Source organism: Plectropomus leopardus, chromosome 2 (assembly GCF_026936395.1).
Source record: "Plectropomus leopardus strain MGB_pleo_1.0 chromosome 2, ASM2693639v1, whole genome shotgun sequence".
In the NCBI taxonomy this organism is placed as follows: Eukaryota; Metazoa; Chordata; class Actinopteri; order Perciformes; family Serranidae; genus Plectropomus; species Plectropomus leopardus.
In genome coordinates, this window is record NC_142177.1 from 21,899,828 (window position 1) to 21,924,316 (window position 24,489).

At 39.5% G+C, this 24,489-nt stretch overlaps 1 protein-coding gene across 2 annotated transcripts; it reads left to right on the forward strand.

Moving 5' to 3' along the window:
• The first annotated feature begins 68 nt into the window (after positions 1 to 68).
• ppp4r1l (protein phosphatase 4, regulatory subunit 1-like) lies at positions 69 to 24,391 on the forward strand. 2 transcript variants are annotated; one of them, XM_042505120.2, is made up of 20 exons: positions 69 to 263; positions 2,716 to 2,760; positions 3,311 to 3,440; positions 6,443 to 6,549; positions 7,901 to 8,043; positions 8,188 to 8,334; positions 9,582 to 9,689; positions 11,120 to 11,185; positions 11,464 to 11,622; positions 12,640 to 12,764; positions 13,962 to 14,473; positions 14,569 to 14,882; positions 16,027 to 16,113; positions 16,267 to 16,452; positions 18,467 to 18,628; positions 19,454 to 19,554; positions 19,832 to 19,952; positions 21,148 to 21,282; positions 21,629 to 21,770; positions 22,310 to 24,391. In XM_042505120.2, the coding sequence occupies exons 1-20, from the start codon at positions 257 to 259 to the stop codon at positions 22,453 to 22,455; spliced, it is 2,943 nt and encodes a 980-aa protein (XP_042361054.2). In that variant the 5' UTR covers positions 69 to 256; the 3' UTR covers positions 22,456 to 24,391. The 2 variants fall into 2 exon arrangements, with proteins under 2 accessions (XP_042361054.2, XP_042361046.2); XM_042505112.2 differs by lacking the exon at positions 69 to 263 and having other exon boundaries at positions 2,655 to 2,760.
• The last annotated feature ends 98 nt before the right edge of the window (positions 24,392 to 24,489 follow it).

Sequence of the window (24,489 nt, forward strand, 5' to 3'; positions counted from 1 at the left end):
CTGTTCCGGCTCTTTTTTTTTTTTTGTTTGGAGAAAACACACAAAGCCCGCAGTTATTTATGCCCAGTTATGCCGAGTTTGTGCCCAAGCTGAGAAACGGCTATCAGTTCGAGTTGTTTTATAAAATTATCTACCGGTGAATCATCGCATCAGGAAGTACCTTCAGGAAGTAGTTTGCTCCGTGTTTGAGTGACAGCTGTGCGGTGGTGACAGCCCACACGGGACGGCAGCCCGCAGAGCCGAGCCGATACTCAAGATGGCAGGTAATGGTACTTTTCAAATACTGCTTTCTCTAATACTTTGACGCGGTGTTGCCACTTATAAAGCTGTATTTTAGTCTACAGAGCACAAATATTTAAAATAGCGGCTACATTTTTACTGCATTTGTGGTTTACTCGGCTAAAGCCCTAGCTTAGGCGAGTCAAGTCAAGCGAGAGGACTGGACAAGCCTTGTTAGCAAACTTAGCAGCCAGCTAGCTAACGGTAGCTACTCATGGGTATCGAAATGTGTGACTTCGAGGCCACATTTAAACATTAAACTACTCAGTATTTGTTGATGATTTTGTAAATTACGACTCTCTTGTGTAGTTAGCCAGCACCGCGTGATTTCAGTCGTGGTTATTATCGAACTGTTGTCATAGCAAAGGCTAGCGAGTTGACCTAGCTAACGTTAGCCGAGTTGCTAAAGTCATTTTCAGCCATAAGCTGACCAAATCCTCCTTTATACCAAAACAAAGGGGAGATGTTGTTCTTTGCCAGCATGTTTTGTGGGGGTGTTGTTAAACCAGTCGTAACGCTTTTTACTCCACAAGCGAAACACCGCGTTTATTGTGTGTTTGCGGGATATGAATTGTTTTTATGTTTGGAGCACATTCCCCTGCATGCCCAGCTGTAAACACTGGCGTTAGCCGTCCCAGCACATGCGTCTCCTTCTGAGATATCTTTCTAGGCTTTTCTCCGACTACAGTGGTCTGAGCTATCGTTCTGCATGTGTGGCTTTATGGCAGTGAAAACAACTCAAGAAGGAAAATCTTCTTGAAGTGCCTGTATTATACGTTATCACGCATATTAATCTGTTAATCTTTGCATGTTTGCGTCGATCACGTTGGATTGCGCGATAATGAGATGTCAAACTGGAAGATTTTTTTCCCAACCAAATTAATTAGACATCATCCCAGGAGAAGTGTGACTTAGTGGCTGATTTGAAGCTTAGTCTAAGCAACGTATCAGTTAAATGTCCTAAAAGGCCTTACTAAAAACAGGCTTAACTGTTCGTGATATGACTTAGTTGAAGATCAAGTCTATTTACTGTATTTAAAAAAAATAATAAAAAAAAAACCCAAACAAAACAAAACAAAACAAAAAACCTTAAAACAGACACACATAATGATGTATTTTGTTCCTAGACTCTTAGTGAAACCATGTGTAGGATCCACTCGAAACATTACATTGAATTGCATACTAATGGAATAACAAACTGAATATGCAATTTTCAGCCACATGCTGTAGAATCTTCTTCTAGAAAAAGTATGATGTAGTAGCTGCTTTGTACTTTAGTGCATGCAACATAACAAATGATGTGGCCTTAATAATCTAACTAGTTAGTAAAACTGTATGTGAAGTGATCCTGTTAAATATCTACTGTATTTAAAAAAACAGACAAAACGTGTGATGTTCCTTGTCTCTGATTGAAAGCACTGTGTAGGATCCAGACGAAATATGACATTGGATTGCATAATAATTGAATAACAAACTGAATATGCAATTTTCAGCCTGTAGATTTTATTGCATGAGGATTCCAACTTAGATCATGATTTGTAGTCTTCATTCAAGTCACCTAATTGCCGAAATGATCCAACAAAGTCTGAGGAGATTAGTCAATATGTTTGATATCTGATCTAAAGGAATGTGCAGTAGTTAAGTTGATTTTATCTTAATTGATCTCATGCAGGGACATGTATGTGCTACAGGTGGATGTTATACATAAGCAATTTTAAAAACTTGATTACTTAATACATTATTAGTATGTGCTATGTTCAAAGTGAAGCAAGAAACAAAAAAAGTACTACATACTATACTCACCAATCATAAAGGGCACATATGAAGGGTATTAAGACAAAAATTGGGGGCTGGTAAGTGAAGTAAATCTGAGAGCAGCCACTTGTATATTTTACCAGCATTTGGCCAGTGCATGGGGCTAATTTCGTACCATGTGCACACTGAAATGAGAGGTTCTTTATATTGTGATGATTATTTTGTATTATAAGTTTATATTAGCAGCGTTTGAACCGAAAGGGTGTATATATACATACATACAACGAATTGACCACTGATGACCAGTACATTTCGTGCACATTAAGCTTTTAGATTATGTCTCACTTATTGCCAAGAGAATGTGTCAAAGAAAGATCAGCTAAAACAGTAGTTAGACATTACATTCATATTTACTTACTCGTTTCTTTTTTTCTCTTGTAAGCCACTACACCGAGAGTGACATAGTCTCAGTTTTGCAGAGTGGTTAATCAGTGAGGCCACTGTGATTTATTGTCAATATTACTGAAGAAGACTCTGTCCCTCCTTGGTAATTGTCCACCTGTAAAACCTGCCAACAGAGACCTCCTTTCATTTTGTAAAGGGAGTGGGTTGTGGAGTGATGGTATGTTGATGACATGTTTGCCACCATGGATTCTCCTTCTAACTTCCTTATCTTTGCAGGTCTATCTTTATACTTTGAAGATGGCCATGACGATCTGGATGATTGTGAGTACTTTTTCAGCTATTTTAATAAGATAACAAAACCATATTAAACAGTTCTTGGATTGGTGGACTCATTTCTTGTATATATTTGGGACTTTGTTTTCCCTCCCTTTAGCAGGGAGGTATATGAAAGTGTCATCTTTCTGGGCAACCCCATTCACCCATATGAAATATAAAGCTGTCAACAGTATTTCAAGGTTTTACTTATGCTATTATTAGCTGTCATACAGGCCGACATTCCCTGTTGTCTGCATTAGCGAGGGTGATGGAACAGCGTTTGGATCCAACTGCAAAGCCAGTGTGTGTATTTATGGTTGGAACATTAAATGGAATAATTAGTTAGACTTGAGACTTTGTGCTTTATTCACACATTGGAGGTTCTTTGCTCCTTACATTTAGACTGACTCAGTTTCTTCAGCACAGCGCTATGACTACTGTGGTGCTTCTGTCAGTACCTCATTCAAATGTTTTGTTTTTATAGGGATCAGCTATGTGCTTCGGGAATGGTTCCAGTTTGTGTGAATATAAAATAATCTTTTTTTCCATCCCACAGTTGGATTTGATGACTATGGTTCAGAGTGTGACGGCATCCGCATCACAGCCTTTCTTGATGCAGGACAAGACAACCTCACTCCTCTCGGGAGATTAGAGAAGTATGCCTTCAGTGAAAATGTCTTCAACAGGTAAGTGGAGGCCCGTAGTCATGCTGTAAACTCAACACAGTAGTAAAGATCAGGACAGCAGTTCTATTATAACTTTTTTATTGGCACACAGACGTTTTAGGCCTGACGCCCTTCCTCAGCGTGTAGATTTGGCAATATTACAAAAGAACCCCATAGACAGGGCAAATAGAAGTCACCACCTCAGAACATAAAATGTACATCTCAGCAGGGGGAGCCAAATTTTTTCAAGGCACAGAATCACAGTAATTTGTCAATTCATATGTATTAATATGTATTGTTGCATGTGATTCTGTCTCTAACCTTAATGTCAACACTAGACTTGGGGTGAGTGAAATGACTCCCCTTGATCATAGAATCACAGTGTATTCATTTGTGACAAGGAAAATTACCACTTTGAATTTTAGAAAATGGGAAGGTCTCCTCGGCAAATCAGACTTCAATTAGGTAATCTCGCAAGTTGGAAGACGTCTTATAAAATATATAGGTGGGTTTTGAGAGGAACTTGAAATCTGAGGGTCACTTTTAAATATGTCCCAATATTTACTCACCACTCCTTTAGCAGACTTTGTTACAGGGCTGTAGAAACAAATGCAGGACACTGGGAGGTGTCTCTGGAGCTGGGTTTTAGTAAATCAGAGTAACAAAGTACTTTAGCTTGTGTTTCAAAAGATTCATCAGAGTAAAAAATTTGTTTGGCCCAAAATGTCCATGTGGCAATAAAAAAAAAATAATTGGAGTGCTGTCCTGATCTTTACTACAATGGGGATTTAGCACCCAAAAAGTAAAATTGCAATCGAGCGCATTGTGTCTTATTCTACTCTTTTTGTTACACAAGTGCTAAAGATGGGTCTGCACCATTGCGATGCTGGCGTTTGCCTGTGGTGTGCTGAGTAGGTGCAGTCTGCACACCATTTGACAGTTATTGTGGCTGGCAGATACGCCTGATCCGTCGCAGAATTGAGTGGCCAGAGCAGTGTTTACGTCACCACAACCATATGGCCCATGCAAACAGAAACAAGTCAAGGGAGATTGATGAGAAGAGAAGACAGAGAACTGATGAATCTCATTTATGCTGACATAAAATCATATTGTGAACACGACTGTCCTTACAGGCAATTGTTTGTCAACTAGGAAACCTACCATGGCTTTTGCTGTGTAGGCTGACATTGTTGTTTGTTTTGTCAGCTGACAATTATGAGGTTGCTGCAGCTGACTGACCGATTACACTTCATTAAAACAGCTTGGCTGGCCCTTGCTGTTATGTGTTAAGCAGTGCACTGACGCATTGTAATGGAGCGGACCCAATAGAAAAGCTTAGAACAGATTTTTTTTTTCTGACCGGGATGTAAATTTGTCTTTTGTCCACCATACACAGGAGACAACATAATAAAAAACAGACAAGACAAACACAAGGTCATTAAAACACTTTACACATAAAATCAGTTTATGTCAGTGTCCATTTATGGCATGTATCCCATCAGTCACTTTGTTTAGCTAAGAATATACAAACAAGCTGTTCAGCTGATCAGAGAGACTATGGGATGTTTATGATAATTTCTTTGGGTTGTGAGGATACATTGCCAAACTAGTGCAGTAAAATGAGAATTGAAGAACAAAAAAAACACACGCGCATATATTATATATATATATGTTGGTAGCTTGATTTCAGAGATAAAGTGATGCAAAACTTGAAGTTACACTGCTTCAACTGAGGTTGAAAGTAACTGTATTTCTACAAAACAAGTCACAAATGTACAGTTACACAAAAAAAGTAGCCAGAATTGTGCATTAATCCAGCTGCTGTTTCCTTTCGTGGCTTTTTCCACACAAATATTGGTATTTCATTTTTCCATCTCTGTGATCACACATTTTATATTTGTCTTTGAACACAAAGTTGTGATTGATAAACCGCATACCAATTATATAGCTGTTGTTTTTGTTTTTTTACAACCACTACAAAAAAAGAATGCATTTATTTTGTTTTGGCATTTTTGTGTGGAAGCCAAACTTGTAAAAGACGAGAAAATGGTCAGTGTGAGCAGAATCGTGTTTGACATGTAAACAGTGATCTCCTCATATTGATGATTTGTGCAGTATGTCACCCCTAGTGACAAGCAAGAAGGAAACATCTGCAACTGAGTGGAACTTAGTATCGAGGAAACACCTGGCAAATGGCTCAGAGGTGTCATGCAAGAAAATTCATTATTTGCATTGTTAAAAAAAAGTTTGATTGCTAGATTGTTCACTTTATTCTCACTCATTGCAAGAAATCATTGCTGAAGGGTTTTATGACTCAGACAAGTTTGGACATAATTTTGCACAATAACTTGTTTTTGTTGTTGTTGTTTTTGTTTGATGTTCTTGCCTTCATATTAATTGTATAAATTGTGTTAATAATAGTGGCTAAATTGTATCATAAACCCCTTGTCTGAAAATTTGAATGTGAGATTAACAATCTAAAATCTTTTCAAGATGTTCAGTTGTTTTTTAAGTCATCCGGGTGGACGTCTGCATTCCTTTGCATTTACTAATCAAATACCTGCTTCAACTCTGCAGTGCAGGAATGCCTAAAGACTAAAGTTGAGCCATGGGTGGATGGTGTCTGCTTGAGTTTATCGTAGCTTTAAAGTCATGAATGTTGACACATTTTAATTTGGATTTTAGATTTATATATTTTGTGTCATTTATAATGTGTATTTTAATGCTCTACTTTCTGCATAGTAAACAGCGAAAGCCTGCCAGATGGCCTCAGTGTGTTAAAATCCTCTGCAAACATTTAACACTGCTCCATTATTCCCACACAAACATGTTTAGTTCCTGTCTTCATGCTTTTCATGCTCAGCTTTGCAGGGTTCAAGCCCTGCTGTCATTTACAAGTCCATGTGTATGTGTGTGTAATGCACTAGACAGCTCTGTCAGGGTTGGGTGTCACGCTGTGTGCATTCAGCACTTGTAGGTATTGGCAGGCAGTCTACTAACTTGACGCTCCTGTTGCTTTCTAGGCAGATCGTGGCTCGCGGCCTGCTTGATGTGCTTCGAGAGTTCAGTGACAATGAAAATGACTTTATCAGTGTCATGGAGACAGTTGCCAGAATGTCAGAAGACGGAGGTAGATGCTTTTCTTTTTCATCAATATAGTTGTCATGTCTCCAGATGATTGTACACCTTTTGACTGTGGTTTCTTCCTCTTTTTTTTAAATGCAGTAGAGAGGTGAAGTCCCTCCGCTCTAGTGTCCCCTAAGGGATGTTATTTTGAAAAAAAAAAAAACATATTTAGGGTGGTCACAGCAAGAGACAAATAATCTTTTGATCCATATTCATATCCTGAGTTACACATATGATGTTTGTGCTTTTCTTGCCATGTAAGCTTATGATTTAAATGAGCAGTTGTAGCACCACTTTGTTTAGTATGAAATTGCTCAGTGAAATTCAGACAAATTACAAACAGCAAATCTGACCATTACCACGGCACATTTCACTTAAATCTTTCAGAACAATGGATAAACTGTTAAAAGAGGTGAAAATCAGTTTAAAGCCTGGCCTTGTTGAGAGCTGCACCTATGAGAGGAGAGTTGGGGCTTATTTATGCACACTTTATGTATGATAATATATATATGTCAGTTTCAGACGTTGCAAACATCACTGTTTTCATACTTCCATGCGTTCTTTATTTTTGCATAGTTACAGACAAATGATGGCCCCAGAAGGCAGAGTCAAATGTTTCAAACACCAACAAACAAGGCAATAGTGGAGGTTGTCATTAAGTACCTTTTAACCGTGGCAATGTTATAGACGGTAGTTATCTCTGAGGTCATTATATATATATCACGACATGTGGATGGGGAATTCTTTGCACTATATTATAGATTTGTTCTGGTCTGCTATCTCCTATGGCGTATATCGCTTGAACTATGCTACTTTGTCCCCACCATCTCTGTTGGTACTGCTCCACTTTGTCCGTATACGTGAGCTTTCAGGAAATGTGCACAAATCTGGACAAAAGGAAGGTAGAGTACAGATAGAAGGCTCCATCCATGTCCACATAGGCATGTAACACTGAGCATAAATGAGCCCTTAGACCCAATGCTTGTGTAAGTACATCCCACTACAAAACATAGAGGCATCATAGCTTCAGCGAGAGATTAAGTTAGGGCATCATTTAAGTGACTTTTGGGTGTTTCGTCATTCTACTTGCATATGTTCACAACTCGATATGTGTAATTTATGGCACAATTTAAACAAGATCAAGAAATTATGTCTCTTGCTTATGACTGTTGCACATATTTTTCCTCAATTACAGTCCCCTGGTGGTCCTGCCAGAAGGGGAAGGACTTGGCCTTTCTATTAAAGCCTGTCAGGATCTAATCTTTGCATTGTTGCAAGCACATAAAGCTTGTTGCCTTGTAATTCCCACACGTAATGTTTGTACATTAAGTTTATCCTTGAATGTGTGCACTCAGAGCCCACAGTACGAGCTGAACTGATGGAGCAGGTCCCCAACATTGCCATGTTCTTGCACGAGAGTCGGCCCAACTTCCCGGCAGCTTTCTCAAGATACTTGGTACCCATCGTTGTCCGATATCTCACGGATCCAAATAATCAGGTGGGTTTGAAATTCCCCTCTTTTCTAGCTGTTTTTTACAGTCAAAACAACAGGAAATACTTGTCTTTTTCCATGTGCTCTTTTTCTCAGCTTTTAGGAAATAAAGGCAGTTTTAAGAGTTTATCTTATTCTCATCTTGTCCAGGTGCGGAAGACCAGCCAGGCAGCGCTGCTCGTTCTCTTGGAGCAGGGCCTCATCTCTAAAGCTGATATGGAGACCAAAGTTTGTCCAGTTCTGCTTGAGCTCACAGAACTCAGCAGTGACGACGACTACAAAATTGAGGCAGTTGCTGTAAGAAACCTCATCTATTTTATTTTCACTAAGAGATTTAATTTTAAAAAACATCTGTGATTTATTATGAGGGAAATGGTCTTGAATTAAATTTAGCTGAAAAACCACAAGGTAACAGACAAACTGCAGAGGCACAGTTGATTTCTTTTATTGCTTTACTGCGATCAGTCAATGTCATTATCTGATCCATTCACCAATCAAGGCTTCTATTTTGATGTAACATGATGGATTCCAGAGGAGTTTGGTTTTGAGTTATCTAAACTGTGGTTTGTCTGTTTTTTATCTGGTTGAAAGCTTTAGTATGTGTTGTTCTTGTAGGACTGGGATACCTTTGATTAAAAAAAAAAAAAAAAAAGGCATTATCCTGTTCCCAGTAGAAGGGTGGATCTAGGCTATATTTTAGGAACAAATTGTAATATAACTATTAAATTGGTCAAATATTTACACATTTATTTATATTCTGCACTTAAGTACATAAAATAGACATTAGGCTACCTATTAAGCCTTTTCACTAAATTAAAATTCAACAGAAGGATGTTGTCCCCATCAAATAATCCCCCAACTAGCTGTCGATATCAACAAAAAATAAATATATATATATATATATATATATATATATATATATATATATATATATATATATATATATATATATATATATATATATATATGCTGAGAACAGAACCCATAGCCTGTTTAGCAGTCCTGGCATTGTTTCTTGACAAGATCTGACTTTTTGAAACAACAGTGCAGCAGTATGAAACACTGTAATACTGAAATTGTAATTGGGTGTTTATTGAGTATTTTACCATAGCTTCAAATGCAGCTCAGTCATATCAATAATAAAGGACCAGAATTAGCTGTTTAATAATCAAAAACTGAAAAAAACTGTGATTATTTATGTTTTATTGTATTTATATTACTTACATTATGGAAATTCTATCCACTAACTCACACTTAAATTTCAATCTTTTTTTGATTTTTTCTCAAATCAGGTTCAGTCTCCTGAAATACACACGCACACGCACACGCACACGCACACGCACACAAACACACAGACTCCACTTTCCGTCTCTACCCACAATACCTCGATTGTTTCCCTCAGTTGCACATTTTGTAGCTTTCCGTAAATCTTTCACTTCAAATCTTCATCTAATTTTCCTTCATCAGTGTGGAATAGTTATGTAATCGAAGCACAGTCTGACCTGTGATGGCACTAAATGCTCTCCATACGTATCCTCTTACAGATCATGTGTAAAGTCGTCACCATGCTAAGCAAAGACACAGTGGAGCATCTATTGCTGCCACGCTTCTGTGACCTCTGCAGTGATGCCAGACTCTTTCAAGTTCGCAAGGTAATAACCTCCAAATCAGTTTCACCTCCTCCTCCATCTCAAAGGTCACAACACTTTTTAACAATTTAAAAGTACTTATGATTATAACCTTCAAGAAACAGCTGAGCAAACAGGTTTTTGGAGCTTGAGTATAATGGATAAATTCAATAACAGTGTGAGTCAGCCTTAATTCTGTTTTGCACATCAGTGACACTATGCTGTTGTTTCCTGTGAGGAATGTTAATTCTCCGGTGCAGCTGGTGCCAATAGGGGAAGGGTATTTAGGAGCTGCAAATGTGGTTAAACATTATTTTTTGAGCACTTTCATAATTGTGAGTCTACACCCCCCTCTTTTGTAATCTGTCTTTTCCCTGAAGCCAAACTTTAAAACTGCATGGATTTCTTTGCTGCTTAAGCCTAGAACTCCAAATTAGCATCTGTGTTGCACAGAGCTGCAGTCTCAATAAAACACAATTCACGGAGAGCAACTTAGGAGGGATCCCTCTGCCAGGAAGGAAAAACATGCAACAGATGGTGTGTGTACAGCAGACCAGCATAATAGAATTACAGTAATTCATTGTACTAATCCTTAGTTCATTCAACGAATCATCACAACTACTGTATGTGTGAAAATTGTTCAATAAGAATACAACTTTACATTTGTTAAGTAAATGCAGATAGTCAACGTTAGGACTACGACTCACGATTATTTTCATAAACGATTAATCTGCACATTATTTCTCGATTAATTGTTTTGGCAATAAAATGGCAGGAAAAAGTGTAATTGGCTGTGTAATTTCCCAGAGCCAAGGATGGTGTGTTTTTTGTGTTTTTTTGACCAGCATTTAAAAAAATCAAAAGCTTTTCATTATATTATCATGTATGACAAAGAGAAGCATTAAAATCTCACATTCAAGAAGTGTTAAACCAGCAAATGTTTGTTTTTTTTGCATAAAAAATAACCAAAACCATTGTTCGATTAACAAAATAGTTACCAAATTAATTATTTGATCAATTTATTAATAATAAATCAGTAAAATTGACTATTATTGCAGCTGTAGTCTACATATCTAAATTATTATAATGATCTGAACACTAATTTACTGGTAGAAATGTTTTCCTGTAGTATTTTATTATTATTATTATTATTATTATTATTGTTATTATTGTTGTTGTTGTTGTTGTTGTTGTTGTTGTTGTTATTATTATCATTATTATTATTATTATCATTATTATTATCATTATTATTATTATTATTATCATTATTATTATCATTATTATTATCATTATTATTATTATTGCAGCAAAAGTTAGAACTATAGACCAAGTCACCTTCCTTTTGAGACTCCATCTATAACCTCTTTAGTTGGATTGTTTAAAATAAATATTATTTACTCTTTTTTTAGCACTTAAACTGTTGTTCATTATTATGGTTGTATTATGTGTTACAGGTCTGTGCAGCCAATTTCGGAGAGTTTTGTTCTATTGTGGGTCAGGAAGCAACAGAAAAACTACTGGTGAGAAGACATCTTTGGCTTTGATTGGAAAATCGGAAACCACAACCCCCATTTACAGCTTTATTATGTTACATGTTTCACACTGGTGTGCTGAAAGGATTTCCTGATGTTTGATTGCTGTGTAGTTAAAGTGCTGTCCTGTAGCTTTACAGTATATAAAATTTTGCCTTCCATGAATGGTTAAATAGTGTCTTTGCACCACGGCTGTTGATAAATCCATTCACAGTTCAAACACTAAATGGGAGTTTCAAGTTCTTCTAACTTGCTTTTGTTTTTAGATGCCCAAGTTCTTCGACCTGTGCTCAGACAGTCTGTGGGGCATCAGAAAAGCCTGCGCAGAGTGCTTCATGATGGTCTCTAATTCCACCTCTCCAGAGGTGCGACGTGCAAAACTGTCCCCCCTGTTCATCAGCCTCATCAGTGACCAGTCTCGCTGGGTAAGACACACACACACACACACACACACACACACACACACACACACACACACACACACACACACACACACACACACACACACACACACACACACACACAGAGTAAAAACTGCATTGCATAAAATTACATCATATGTATGTGTAACTTCTTCTGTACTATGATGAAAATAGAACAGTTGATGCTTAGATCTACAATCTAGAAATAATATTTTATTATTTCCCCATCACTGTGTGCTTTTTGGGGTTCTTTTTCATACTGTTCAACCCGTTAAAATAATAAATTGGCACTTTGAAAATCTAAAAAAGCTTATGAAAAAAAGTCTGGTAAAGAAAAAAACAGGTGGCAGTTGTGTTGCTGCCACTCATTCTGCAACATACTTCCACGCCAAATTCATTTTTTTGTTCAATTACTATTCCAAATATTCATCAGTCCAAAAAATTAGATCGACTAAATAGCACTTATTTAATAAGAAAATATGTCACTTTAAAGATGGTTCATACAGTAAACATTGGTTAAGAACACCAGGAGCAAAGGCCAGGAGTTTTCATGAAAACAGCCTTCGGGCAGGTGTGTTAACTGCATGCCAAATTAATTAGAACACACCACGTGCCTTCTAAGTTATCACTGTTTGCTCTAAGAAATGTAGCATTTAAAAGACAATTTTGCATCTTTCTGCATCTGTGTTTGTCCACATGACATGGAAAATGACACATGTATATTTGGCATCTACCCGTGTCCAGCCCAAAATTTATGATGCTTAGACAGACAGATGAACATGTGTGATCTTGTCTGTGAACGCAGACACTTAGTGTACTATAAACTGTTCTGCATGCTGTTCTGCTGTCAGAGTCTGTGCATTATTGTTAACTCCACCCCTTAAGATGATGGTGCCCCGTGTAGATAGTCCTGTTCATGAATGATTTAAGATCAAATGAAAATGACTGGCTTCAGATGTGAAAAATCTTGTGGTCGTGGGGCTGGTGTTGCTGACAGTTTCCTCTCTGCTCCACCTTCAGGTGCGACAAGCTGCCTTTCAATCTCTGGGGCGTTTCATCTCCACCTTTGCCAATCCCTCCAGCACAGGCCTTCACTTCAGAGAGGACGGTGCCCTACTAGAGGTCCCCAGGTGTACATTGGACAGGTAAGACCACTTCACCTTTATCACTGCAACAACTGACATATATTCACAGCTGTTGATTTAAATCAGTAGGTCAAAATTTGACAGAATATGTGTTGTTATTTCATTTAGTGAACTCTATTATTTATACTCTGGCAGTACTATAAAAATACGCTGTAGCACTACGCGAGTATGAGTTTGTATTTGCACAGAAAGATTTCAGCATTGCGTCATAGGTCAGGTGAATCACCATTATGATTCACTGGGTGTGATCAGGTCAGACCAGTTTTTTTGTTTTGTTTAAAGGTTTTAGCTGCAGAAACAGGGAAAAGAAAGGAAATGAAGTGAAACTCCTTTTTACCCAGAAAGTCATGTTACCTGAGTTTGAAATTTAATCGTAAATGCTTCATTTTACACTTATATTATGTTTGACCAATTCTGAGCTTTATGTTTGTTTCCATTCAAAACTTAACAATGTTGAGCTCAGATGCAGGTGGAAAAATGTACTCGGCGTCCAGTAGTGCAGCTTAAAGATCCTCACAACTTAAAAATGATGTTTTTCTTGTGTTTCTGTTTATTTCTCTTACAGTGTCTGATCCTGACTATACTGATATGTATCTGTGCAGAGTTTGTCACTGGAGAGCTATTTTCACAATCTTTCCCAACATCATTCTGTGTACCTTCTCTGATTTTTCTGCATTTCTGTCTCTCTTCAAGCATTGTCCCCCTCAGCAGTAGTTTTATTATGATTGTTTATTTATTTATTTATTTTTAAGTTGCAAGGTGGTAAATTGATCAGATGATCTGTTTGTGGTGGGATGTATCAGAGTATATCAAATCAAATAAATGGATGAGATGATACGATAAGATTAGAGGCGCAGCTGTCACAGAGGTGAGTGAAAGCAAACTTTTAGATCCATAGCCGTGGGTCCATAGTTTCTGTGGAAAAGCTGCTGGTTTTTGGTTAAGGGCCTGTGTCCCAATAGGTAGGTAGCTAATGAGTTGCAAGCAGAGGTAGTGGGCCAGGTGGAAGCCAGATCCAGAGTATCTAATGAGGGAGATAGTTGAAATGCTTCTAGCCCCTTTTTTAAGAGTTTTTTTTTTTCATGTCTGGTGGGGAACTTAAACATTTACACAGGCTGATGGCAAGTTTTGTATGTCCTCTCCCGTTATTCTGTATTAGATGTCAGTATTTCATACATTTTGTTACTCTCATTTCAGCGACTGCTCCCTAAACTCTCTGAACTGCTCCGACATCAGCGGCTGCCACACAGGAAGAACCATCGCTCACACACCTCCCAACCAGGACGGCCGTGCCACACCATCCCCAGAGCACGTTTCGACCTCTGACGCCGAGGAAACGCACAATGATGATGACAACCACGCTTCTGTTCCCAGAGAGATGCGCAGTGGCTTCACCCGCACAGTCTCAAACAGCAATGCCAGCCCCATGACCACAAACAATGCTAAGAACACGAAAGACATGGAGCAGACGGACGAGAACTTTAACTCTTTCCACTATTGGAGATCTCCTTTACCAGACATCAGCGGGGAACTGGAGATGCTAAATTGTCAAAAGTCAGAGGAAGTGATAGAGAAGGAGGAAAAGAAAGAACAGGAGGAGGAACCTGCTTGTCCTGATTCCAAGTCCAGCCCGGGCAAAGCCACCAGTGACCAGATCCAGAAGGTCTTGGACTGTTTGCAGCCGCACATGGATGACCCTGATGTACAAGGTGTGTATACAGAGATGGAATATGTATGATGAGCTGTAAACTTTAGGTGATTTATTGGCGTGCAGACTGAGCTGGACATGTGAATTTACCTGCAGCTCAAGTCCAGGTCTTGTCAGCGGCTCTGAAGGCAGCACAGCTCGACAGTCCAGGAGACGACGGCCCGACAGATGACAGTCCGACTGAACCTGAGCCAGAAGAACAGCCTGACGACGACACCGCCAGCCCATCTGTGGAGAGCAAATCCGTGGAGGTTCAGTCTGAGAGTGAAGAGAGTCCCACAAAGGAGGAGCAGACAATGGAAACTCCTCCACCCTCTGAGTCAAGCCCTGTTCAGGAGCAAGGGGACGAGGAGACACAGACCGAGCCCCTGGAAGACCAGGAAGTGTCTCCTCCTGACTCTCCGATTTTAGTAAGACACTCCTCAGATCTTTGTAGTGTGTTATGTGAGCTATTGTATGTTGAATAACAGAACAGATAGACTCAGTAATAGGGGTTAACAACTATGTTTTTTTTTTCATAGCTGAAACTGATTATTAGCAATCAAAGAGGCCGATGACAAATACTTGAACAGATTTTTTTGCAAAAAACTATACATTTTAGTGTAAAAAAATTAGAATAAAAGAAACTTTGTTTAAATTCATTATGTTTACTTTAATGGCGAAAAAGAGGGTTTTTTTCAACATTATATTTAAAAAAAAAAATTTAAAAAGTCCATTGCTCTTCCCATACTGACACCTTCTTAGCATGTATTGTCATGTCTGGCTTCCCTGGTGTTAGTTGTAATACTCCCATACTGCACCTTTAGTCCTTTTTTAAGTCCATCGTGAGTGCAGAGAGAGAGAGACAGGGAAGGAGTATGGACTGAAGTTATGACGCAATACAAAAACCAGAGTGGTGACTGCAGACAGAGAGCGGTGGTTGCATCAGAGCCAGGGTAGCGGTGGGGTGCAGCAGAGATGGCTGTGTGTTACTGAATAAGAGATTACTGAGCCTTTCTTCAACTCCCTCAAGGTTGTCTTAGCTCTCAATAGACTTTACCAGTATCTGAACCTGATAGGAGAAAACACAGTCATAGTTCCCTGTCCCCACACGTATATTAAAATTTGAAATGAGATTATAAGTTATCTTCGATTTTGCATATTTTAAGTGTTGTCTTCCTGATTGTAAAGGCTTTATTGTACTAAAGTGATGCCATTGCAATTGTTGCAGCTTACCAGACTGTTTTAGCTGTTCTATTGTTTGCCTTTACACACTTCATCATCGCATGATGATTTATCAAAAATAACCAGTGGTCAATCCCACAAAATCGTTGCAATGGTGATGTTAAAGTATCTGGTCAAAAATATTGTCATATTTGATTTTCTCCATATTGTCCATTCCAACCTACGTGGTATATTTGTAGCCTCGGGTTATAGTTACATATTTTTAGCAGTTAAAAGTCAGCATAGATTTAGCCAAGGGCAAACAAAGGCACTGTAGCTACGCTATTAGCATCATTTATGTGAAGTATGTTTGCTTGTTCCCTGATGTGTGTGTGTTTGTATTTTCCTCAGGAGTCTGAACTAATCGAGAGCGTGGAGGAGGAGGGAAAAGACGAATCTGCTCACAGCCCAGGGTTTGAGGATAAGCCTAAGATCCAGGTCAGTCAGCACTTCTGTCATCCATCCCAGAACATATTGATCAGAACCTTACAGCTGATCAGTGCAGACATGGATGATTAAATATCTTCTCTATGTGCATCCTTATTCTTCTTTGATCATCACACTCTTTAATCTCTCTTGCTCCGTCTCCAGAATGTCATCCCACAGCAGCTGTTGGATCAGTACCTCTCTATGACGGACCCAGCCCGGGCCCAGACGGTGGATACAGAGATAGCCAAACACTGTGCCTTCAGCCTGCCGGGTGTAGCGCTCACTCTGGGACGACAGAACTGGCACTGCCTCAAGGACACATATGAAACCCTCGCTACTGATGTGCAGGTAGGCAGAGAAATATATATCAGATGCCACTCCCTTAATGTAAAGCTCAAGCCCTTGCCAAACAACTTCATAAAATGCTAGTTAAGCCTATTGCCACCAGAGAAAACTTTCTGTATTTCTCTGTATACCAAAGTTTTGGTGCCTGTGGCAAAAGTGATTTTTTTTTTTTTATCAGCCAGCCAGAGTGAAAGGGATGAATTTATTTATTTTACGTAACATTTGTTTTATTTTGGTTATTTTTTTTCTGTTTGGCACGACTTTTTGTTTTGATTTCTCAATGCTTGATCACTGTGTGTGTGATTCTGATGTTTTCCTCTGATTCTGTGTATGTTGGCAGTTTGAAATAAAGATTAAAAAAAGGAAGGAGGGAGAGCTGAAGTATGCCGAAAGATATGGCAGAATGTCCTGAGTTGATGTTCCAAATTAATATGAAATTAGCTCAGATGATGGAATAAAGTCAAAGAAAGACACAAAGAGAGCATTCCTGGGGGTGGGGGAGATTCGCATTCACCTGCAGGCATATGTCAAAAGCACACATCGATAGTCTGTAAGTACTTACTCTCACTGTCAGAGCAGGGAAACTGAAGTTCTGCGTTATGGCGCACAGCTTGACAGTGCTTGACATTGGCTTTAGTTCCACCCATGCCACTGATTGTGCAATTTTTGGTCCCTTTGCTGACTTTTCTGGTCATCTTGTATTTCAACCGAGAAACTGATTTCCATTTCATGTTATGATGCCATACAAATCAGTCAACTCTGTTGGGTGAGCAGATTCAAAGGTCTGGACATAGGAAAGGGAAATACTTTAGCCCTAAAAATCTGCCGCAGTTGTTTTTTGTGATCACTCTATTGAGTTACTCTAAATTCAATGAGCTTTATTGGCATCAATGTTAGTTATGTGGTTGCCAAAGCTAAGTTACATTATGTTGAATAATTATGTTTTACACAAGAAAACAAATTGGATCATCAAAAAAAAAATGAATAGACTTTGAACAACACAACGATTGTTGACTGTTTAATTGATGAAAATGTTTGGACATGTAGGATCAATAAGGAGATGCATGTTTTCTCTTTTACTGTGATAAGGATGTATGCGTTTTGTAGCTAAGAGAGATGTGGTAGAGGACCTCTTGACATGTGATGCCGGCTTTGTGAAGAACTGATTATACTTGGTTCATTTAGGGAGGAAGTCTCAAAGGCTTTTAGATCACAGAAAGAACTGTCATGTTTCGCTGCGTCTGCCTGTTTCGATGGCCTGGCTGAGGTCAGTGAGTCTGCTGACATATGGGGCAAATGTGTAACTGCATCAGAGGGCCAAATAACAACCGAGCTTGTGTTGTGTTTTTGTTTTTTTTTTGTTCCAATTCCAATAGATGCAGTGTTTTTTGTTTGTGTGTAATTTGGTTGGCATTTTTTATTCCAGTTTGTCATTCTGATGCTCCTCTGTGATTGTTTGTTCCTCACAGCTTTTTAAAGATAATTAGTGAAGCGAGCTGTTGTTTTCAGGTGCTGCCAGAACTTCTTTCAACCATGTTAACAAGAAACTGATCCACAACGTACAGGATTTTTGTGTTTGTAATGTCCTCAGCTTGACTTGAGTAACAAAGAGCTTGTTGTGCAAATGCATCGCTTGAAGATGTGAGTGAGAAAGGGATCTGTATGAGGGGAAACATTGCTTCACTTCACAGCAGCAGAGACAGCGTGACACCACTCAGTCACACTGTTGCTCATTACTTCATCGCAGGACTGAATGTCACTGTTGGCATGACAACATTTCACTGTACAATGGATTCAGACCAGTCACTGGAGGGGTTCAGATAAATGGTTTCTCAGCATCATTTTTGGGTTTACAGTTTTCCTGTATTATCACTAGACATAAATAAACCAAAAGGCGGTTATTATTCAGTATCAAAAAGTGTCCAAATCTTTTTTTTGTTATCAAGAAACTTGCTTGTTCACGATTGGTGCTTGAATCTACTTGTGTTTCTTTCTCCTTTTTTCTCCCCACCCTCAGTGGAAGGTGCGGCGTACGCTGGCGTTCTCCATCCATGAGCTGGCAGTGATCCTCGGGGACCAGCTGACAGCAGCTGATCTGGTGCCCATCTTCAACGGTTTCCTCAAAGATCTGGATGAGGTCCGCATTGGCGTGCTCAAACACCTCTATGACTTCCTCAAGGTGAGATTATAGATTCATACACTACTGATTTCGCAAGTAAGATGAATAAGTTTAGTCTTGTTTCATAGTTTGAGCATCACAGAGCAACAGACTTGTAAGTTTCAGTTAAGCACAAGGGCAAGGCAAGGAAGCATTTTGATCTACAAGTAAATTAAAACATTACCCTGCAATGAGAAAAAAAAAGAGGTAAAGGTATTTTTTTACCTGGATATATGCTCACTTCGTCCCTCCTCTCATCTTGTTTTCCAGGCTTGGGAAAGTCATAGCATTAGTAAAATCCTTTGAAGTTTTTGTAAAATTATGAGATTTTGTTGCGTGTAATGAAAATAATTGTTAAAACAATCTTCCGTGGATAACTTTCCACATAATGTAATGTAACAGCAAATTTATTTTCTGTAGCTGTTGACGTTACAGAGCTTTACATGTTGATGTCTGACATTTTATTTACTGTCATGTATGTTTCTTTATTTTGATCTATCCATCCATCCATCATGAATCTCCAGTTTCCACACCTATGGTTTGCCCCACTACTACTTTTTCATTGTGCTGCATTTTCGAGATGGAGCAATGTTTGTGTAATGAAAATTTTAGTATTTGTCATTGAAAAGTCATGGAAAAGTTTTGAAATGGTGTCTCTGATAATATGTTGGAACCTTGATTTCAGCAATACTGTTGTGATAGGTGGCAAAAAGGACTCACTTGAATTCAGTTTTGTTAAGATTTAAGTTCACCGTTTTGCAGCCGTTTTGGTTGCCAGTTAAAGAGGAAAATCACATGATTCATCATCGATAACTGAACTGGTTCTTCTGCCTCTTTGTGTTGCAGCTGCTGCACGCGGACAAGAGGAGAGAATATCTGTACCAGCTGCAGGAGTTCATGGTGACGGACAACAGTCGCAACTGGAGATTCAGATATGAGCTGGCAGAGTACGTCTCCTCCTCTTCTTCCAATCAGGAAATAAACATTTAGTTTTAACTGATTCTCTTATCCAGACTGATTTCCAGTCAGTGTGAACTGATCTGTGTCTGCTATTGTGACACTGAATATGGATTTGTTTTAATTCTTTGGTGGATTTACTGTCAGTGTCACCTAAACAATGAATTTCCTACATTTTGATCCATAATTAGATATTAAAAATTAACGTTTAATTTTGGTCATTTGGTTTCATGAAACTGTACTTTTATGTGCTTTGTCCCCATGCAGGCAGCTGATCCTGATCATAGAGTTGTACAGCCACTACGATGTGTATGACTACCTCAGACAGATAGCACTCACACTCTGCTCTGACAAAGTCTCAGAGGTCAGGTGGATCTCCTACAAACTGGTAAGTGTACAATATTGATTTAGTGTTTTGACGAAGGGAACATCTGGTGACAGATGGTTTAGGTCACAAACGGGAAATAAGTCACTCTGATGGATGATGCTCAGTACGTGTTGTGGGAATGTGATAAAGTAATGCCCTGACAGATGGTCGTATTTGATCATTTTACTCTGGCTGCAAAGTGTCTGGAGGCGACTTACGTAGTCACCCAGAGGGTTCTTGTACACCTGCTATAGTTTGGGGTCATTTGAGGAAATTGTTATTCCCCTGGCCTAGAAAAACTCACTGATTATGTACACAAAGACTGAGCTGTCTGTTTAACTTACAAAACATAAATTATCCAGTTATCTGGAGAAAGTTTGAAAGAAGATGGGAAAAAATACTCTTTATTAAGATAACCTGTAGATATTTAATAGTTTTCTCATGGTAACGGTTCATTTTTGGAAATTGCTTTTGTTTTGTTGTTGGGTTGTTTGTGTTTCTTTTTCCTCACGTGCTTTTTATACGCAAAAATAGAAGTTGTTTGTTCAAATATGGTGTCTTGTAATTCCATGTGGGAAGGACTGCATAATTTTAAAGCGCAAAGATAAAAAAGAGTGAATGATTAACTTGAGTTCCAGGAAGTTTCTGTAGCCCTCCAAGAAATGGAGCCTATAATCAACCATAAAACCACAGCCTGTCCTTGTTACCCTCATGTATGTATTTTGTACAGATCAAACAAACAACATATGACCTGTAAATTAGTGACTTTAATAAACTACAGGAATATCATTTTGGTACCTTTAGACAGAGCCAGGCTCGCAGTTTCCCGTTATTTCTATCTGTTTTTCTAATCTTAGATAAGTAGCTACTGGCTATAGCTTCATATTGAATGGACAGACAATCGCATAGATCTTCCCATCTAACTTTCAGCAAGAAAATAAATAAGCATATTTTTCAAAATGTAGAACTATTTTAAATGGCATTGTGAGATTTTCTGGCTATTCAGCAATCACTATAGCTACTAAAAACAGCATCTTGTCTTTTCATCTCATAGTTTTTTTTGTTTTGTTCATTTTCCCTTACTCTGTCGGTCCAATGTTTGCCTTTGAACTTAATTAAATTTCTTAAACACCTCAGAGAGTTGCCTTCATTGTAGATTAACTGCAATATAAAATCCTATTTTTTTTACGGGTGTGATCACCTCTCATGTTCTCAGGTTGTAGAGATCCTCCAGAAGCTGTATGCATGCGGGGCCGATGATCTGGGCCTGAACTTCATCAACGAGCTCACCGTCAGGTTCTGCCACTGTCCCAAGTGGGTGGGGCGGCAGGCCTTCGCCTTCATCTGCCAGGTCTGATCTCACTCTAAACATCAGCTTCTGCACTGACTCTCTGCCTGCCTTTCAACTCCATAAATAGCTGTGTACCAGTTTGGTTGCTTGTCTGATTGTTATCTTAGCTGCCTCTTGAAAGTATTCACTTGAGTTTTGGTACAGATAAACTTCAAATCCCATTTATGGTTCCTGAAACATTTAATGCTCTTCCCTTTCAATTTCTCACTTAAAACATGAGTAAAAGTTTTGTATGATACTTCTGCTGTCATACAGTGTTGTTAAATCATCCTCGCTGAATGTCTCGCTCCTGTGTTTGACTACCTGTCTTAAACACCAGCCTGTGTTTGTCCTTTATTCTCTGCAGGCCATAGTGGAGGAGGACTGCATGCCAATAGAGCAGTTTGGCCAGCACCTCTTGCCCAGCCTGCTCAGTCTCTCCTCAGACCCGGTGGCTAATGTCCGTGTACTTGTGGCCAAGGCTCTACGACAGAGTGTCATGGAGAAAGGTAAAGTTCAAATAAACAACATTTTTGATGTCGTCTTTTTAACCTGAAGTGCAGGACTTTTACATATAAATGAGCACCTGTTACATTCAAGCCCCCGCCAAAAGAGTTCACACAATGCTGATTAAGCCTATCACCACAGCGGGAAAGCTGTGCGCACACAGTTATGGCGGCCACACTTTTGCTGCCTGCTCTTTAGCTTACGCGTTAGCAGTTGTGTCAGTGCAGCTGGAGGTATCGCTGTCAGCAGAATTCAACACGAGGGATGGTCACACAGCACTTGGTCCAACCCATCGTCAAATGGGCAAGTCACAGAGCGTTAGCACGCTGTCACCAAAACAACCACCACATCCTGCACTGATGACGTACTCCTTGTCAAAGATGTATCAGGATGGTGTTAGGGTTTATAGTACAAAAGATTTGAGGTAAAATGCGTCCCAGACAACCTCAGCAAGTGGTTACAGTGATCAGATCACCTGAGAAGCATGTCAGCACCAGCTGTAAACGGGGTGAACTGACGGGGTCTTGTGTTTTGTGTGCAGCTTACTTCAAGGAGCCCGGCTGTGCCTACTCTGACGAGCTGGAGGAGACCGTGATGGCTCTTCAGTCCGACAAGGACCGGGATGTCCGCTTCTTTGCCAGCCTGGACCCCAACAAGGGCTTGATGGACACGGCTCCCTTGATCTAGCCTCTGATCCCGTGACCCCTCACAGCCCACCTGCCTGTCTACCTACCTGTTTGTCTGACTGATGCACAGTCGGCGTAACCTGCAAAACACCAGCACCCGACCAGATCCCAGACCACTCGCCTGCTGGGCAGACCTGCACCAACGACCACTTGGGAATTATGTCAGATGATCGATATAAAAGTATGAGCATGCTCAAACGACACAGCGCAGTCTCTGGTTGGGCACTACACAGCGCACATCGCATTCACAACACAAAATGCATACTTGTCAGAGTTTTCAGCAAATGAGCAGGACTCAGAGGTTCAGCTGCACCACTCTGTGGGAGCTGACGTATTCACGCCTAAACTCTTCCCCTCACCCTCCTCCACACTAACATCCTCCCCCAATCATAGACTTGTAAAACTACAACGGGCTGTTTCTCTCCAAAGCTAATTGTAAGCTTGATATAAAATTGCTGAATTGATTTTTTTTTTTCTTAATGCTTCTTTTTTGTGGATTTCTTAACGAACAAGCGGGCAAGGCCTGCCTGACTCTGACGTGTGCACTAACTCAGGGGGACTCATCTGAACCTAAACAGCATTATTAGCTTACATGATAAGCAGCAGCTCGTGGATCCCTGGTGACAAAAACAAACAAACTCCAGCTGTCTGAGCAACAGACCAGCCAAACCAAGTAGCTCTGCTGGTGTCTCTCGCCTCATTTTCTCTTAAAATGCCTCCGTTGATTCCTTTTGTCTTCTGAGACGTCCTCTGCGTTATCGTCTGTTTTCCCCTCCACCTTCTTCTCTTCACTCTATCTCTCTGCATTTCTCCACCTGGTCTTCACGGGCCGCTGAAACCACTACTGCACAGAAGGAACAGTGATTCTGCCACTCAGCGTTGATTAAAACCATATCTTTTTGAACTCCCCCCTTCGTGTCTGTTTACCAAAAAATGTGACACAACGCGTCTCCAAAACGGCCGGAGACTAATGAAATACCTCTGTGTGGACATGACTGGCCAGTGTTGGCATATATGTAGAGGAACATCAAACAGGCTCTGAATGTCCTCAACGGGTGACTAAAACATCTTAACAAGGGCTCATGATGAAGTGACACAGGGTGACTCAGAAAGAGGAGGAAGACAGAAAGCACACTGTTGGATTATGCATGCCCCCCCTCCCTCCTCTTGTGTATAGTCTATTCCAGTTCCTTAAAGTCGACCTCCTGATTTTGAATTATGTGACCATGGTAGCTTTCAGTGGATCTGACTGACCAGTTGTACAGTAGGAAATAGGAATGGCTGCGAGACGAGACTGAAAAAGACAGTCTTTCTGTCTCGGTGGAATGATTTTTAAGGTCTCTCCACATTTTGCAACTCTTTTGTACAGTTTAAACCTGTGGAAAACAGTTTGTGTTTATGGAACCAAGGCCAGTGTAGTCGGGTTTTACCCATCGAGATGCGCGTGTGTGTGTGTGTGTGTGTGTGAGAGAGTGTGTGTGTGTGTGAGAGAGAGTGTGAGAGTGTGAATACTGGGAGCAGTCACCAAGTCACTTTTTGTAGTCTCTTGAGCTCGTTTGTTCTCCTCTGTTGTAAATGGTAACCCCCTCTTTTTTTTTGAACATAGACATAACTTGAGAACTTAAAGCTGATTGTGGTGTGTGCTGTGCATCTCAAGTCTTTCTTCCTTCGAAAGGAGAGCGCACCGCGGTAATGGCGGTGTCCACTCATCTCGTCTGTCTGCGACTTGTGTCCATCTCATTTTTTATGTAGTAGAACAGTTAATATATACATTTTATGAAAATTATTTTTCTTTTCAATTATGCACCACTGTTCAAAGATTTTATATCCTAACTTTACAAAATTTACAACCTTTGTAATATTCAATGGTTTCTTTTAAAAAGACATTTTATGTAATGTTATTTTTAGTATTCTGTAATTAAAATGATGAAAATTAATATGTTGTAATTATTTTTGTTATTGAACTAGGATTGTAACAGTATGAGATTTTCATGGCACGATAACCATCTAAAAATATCACAGTACGCAGTTTTTC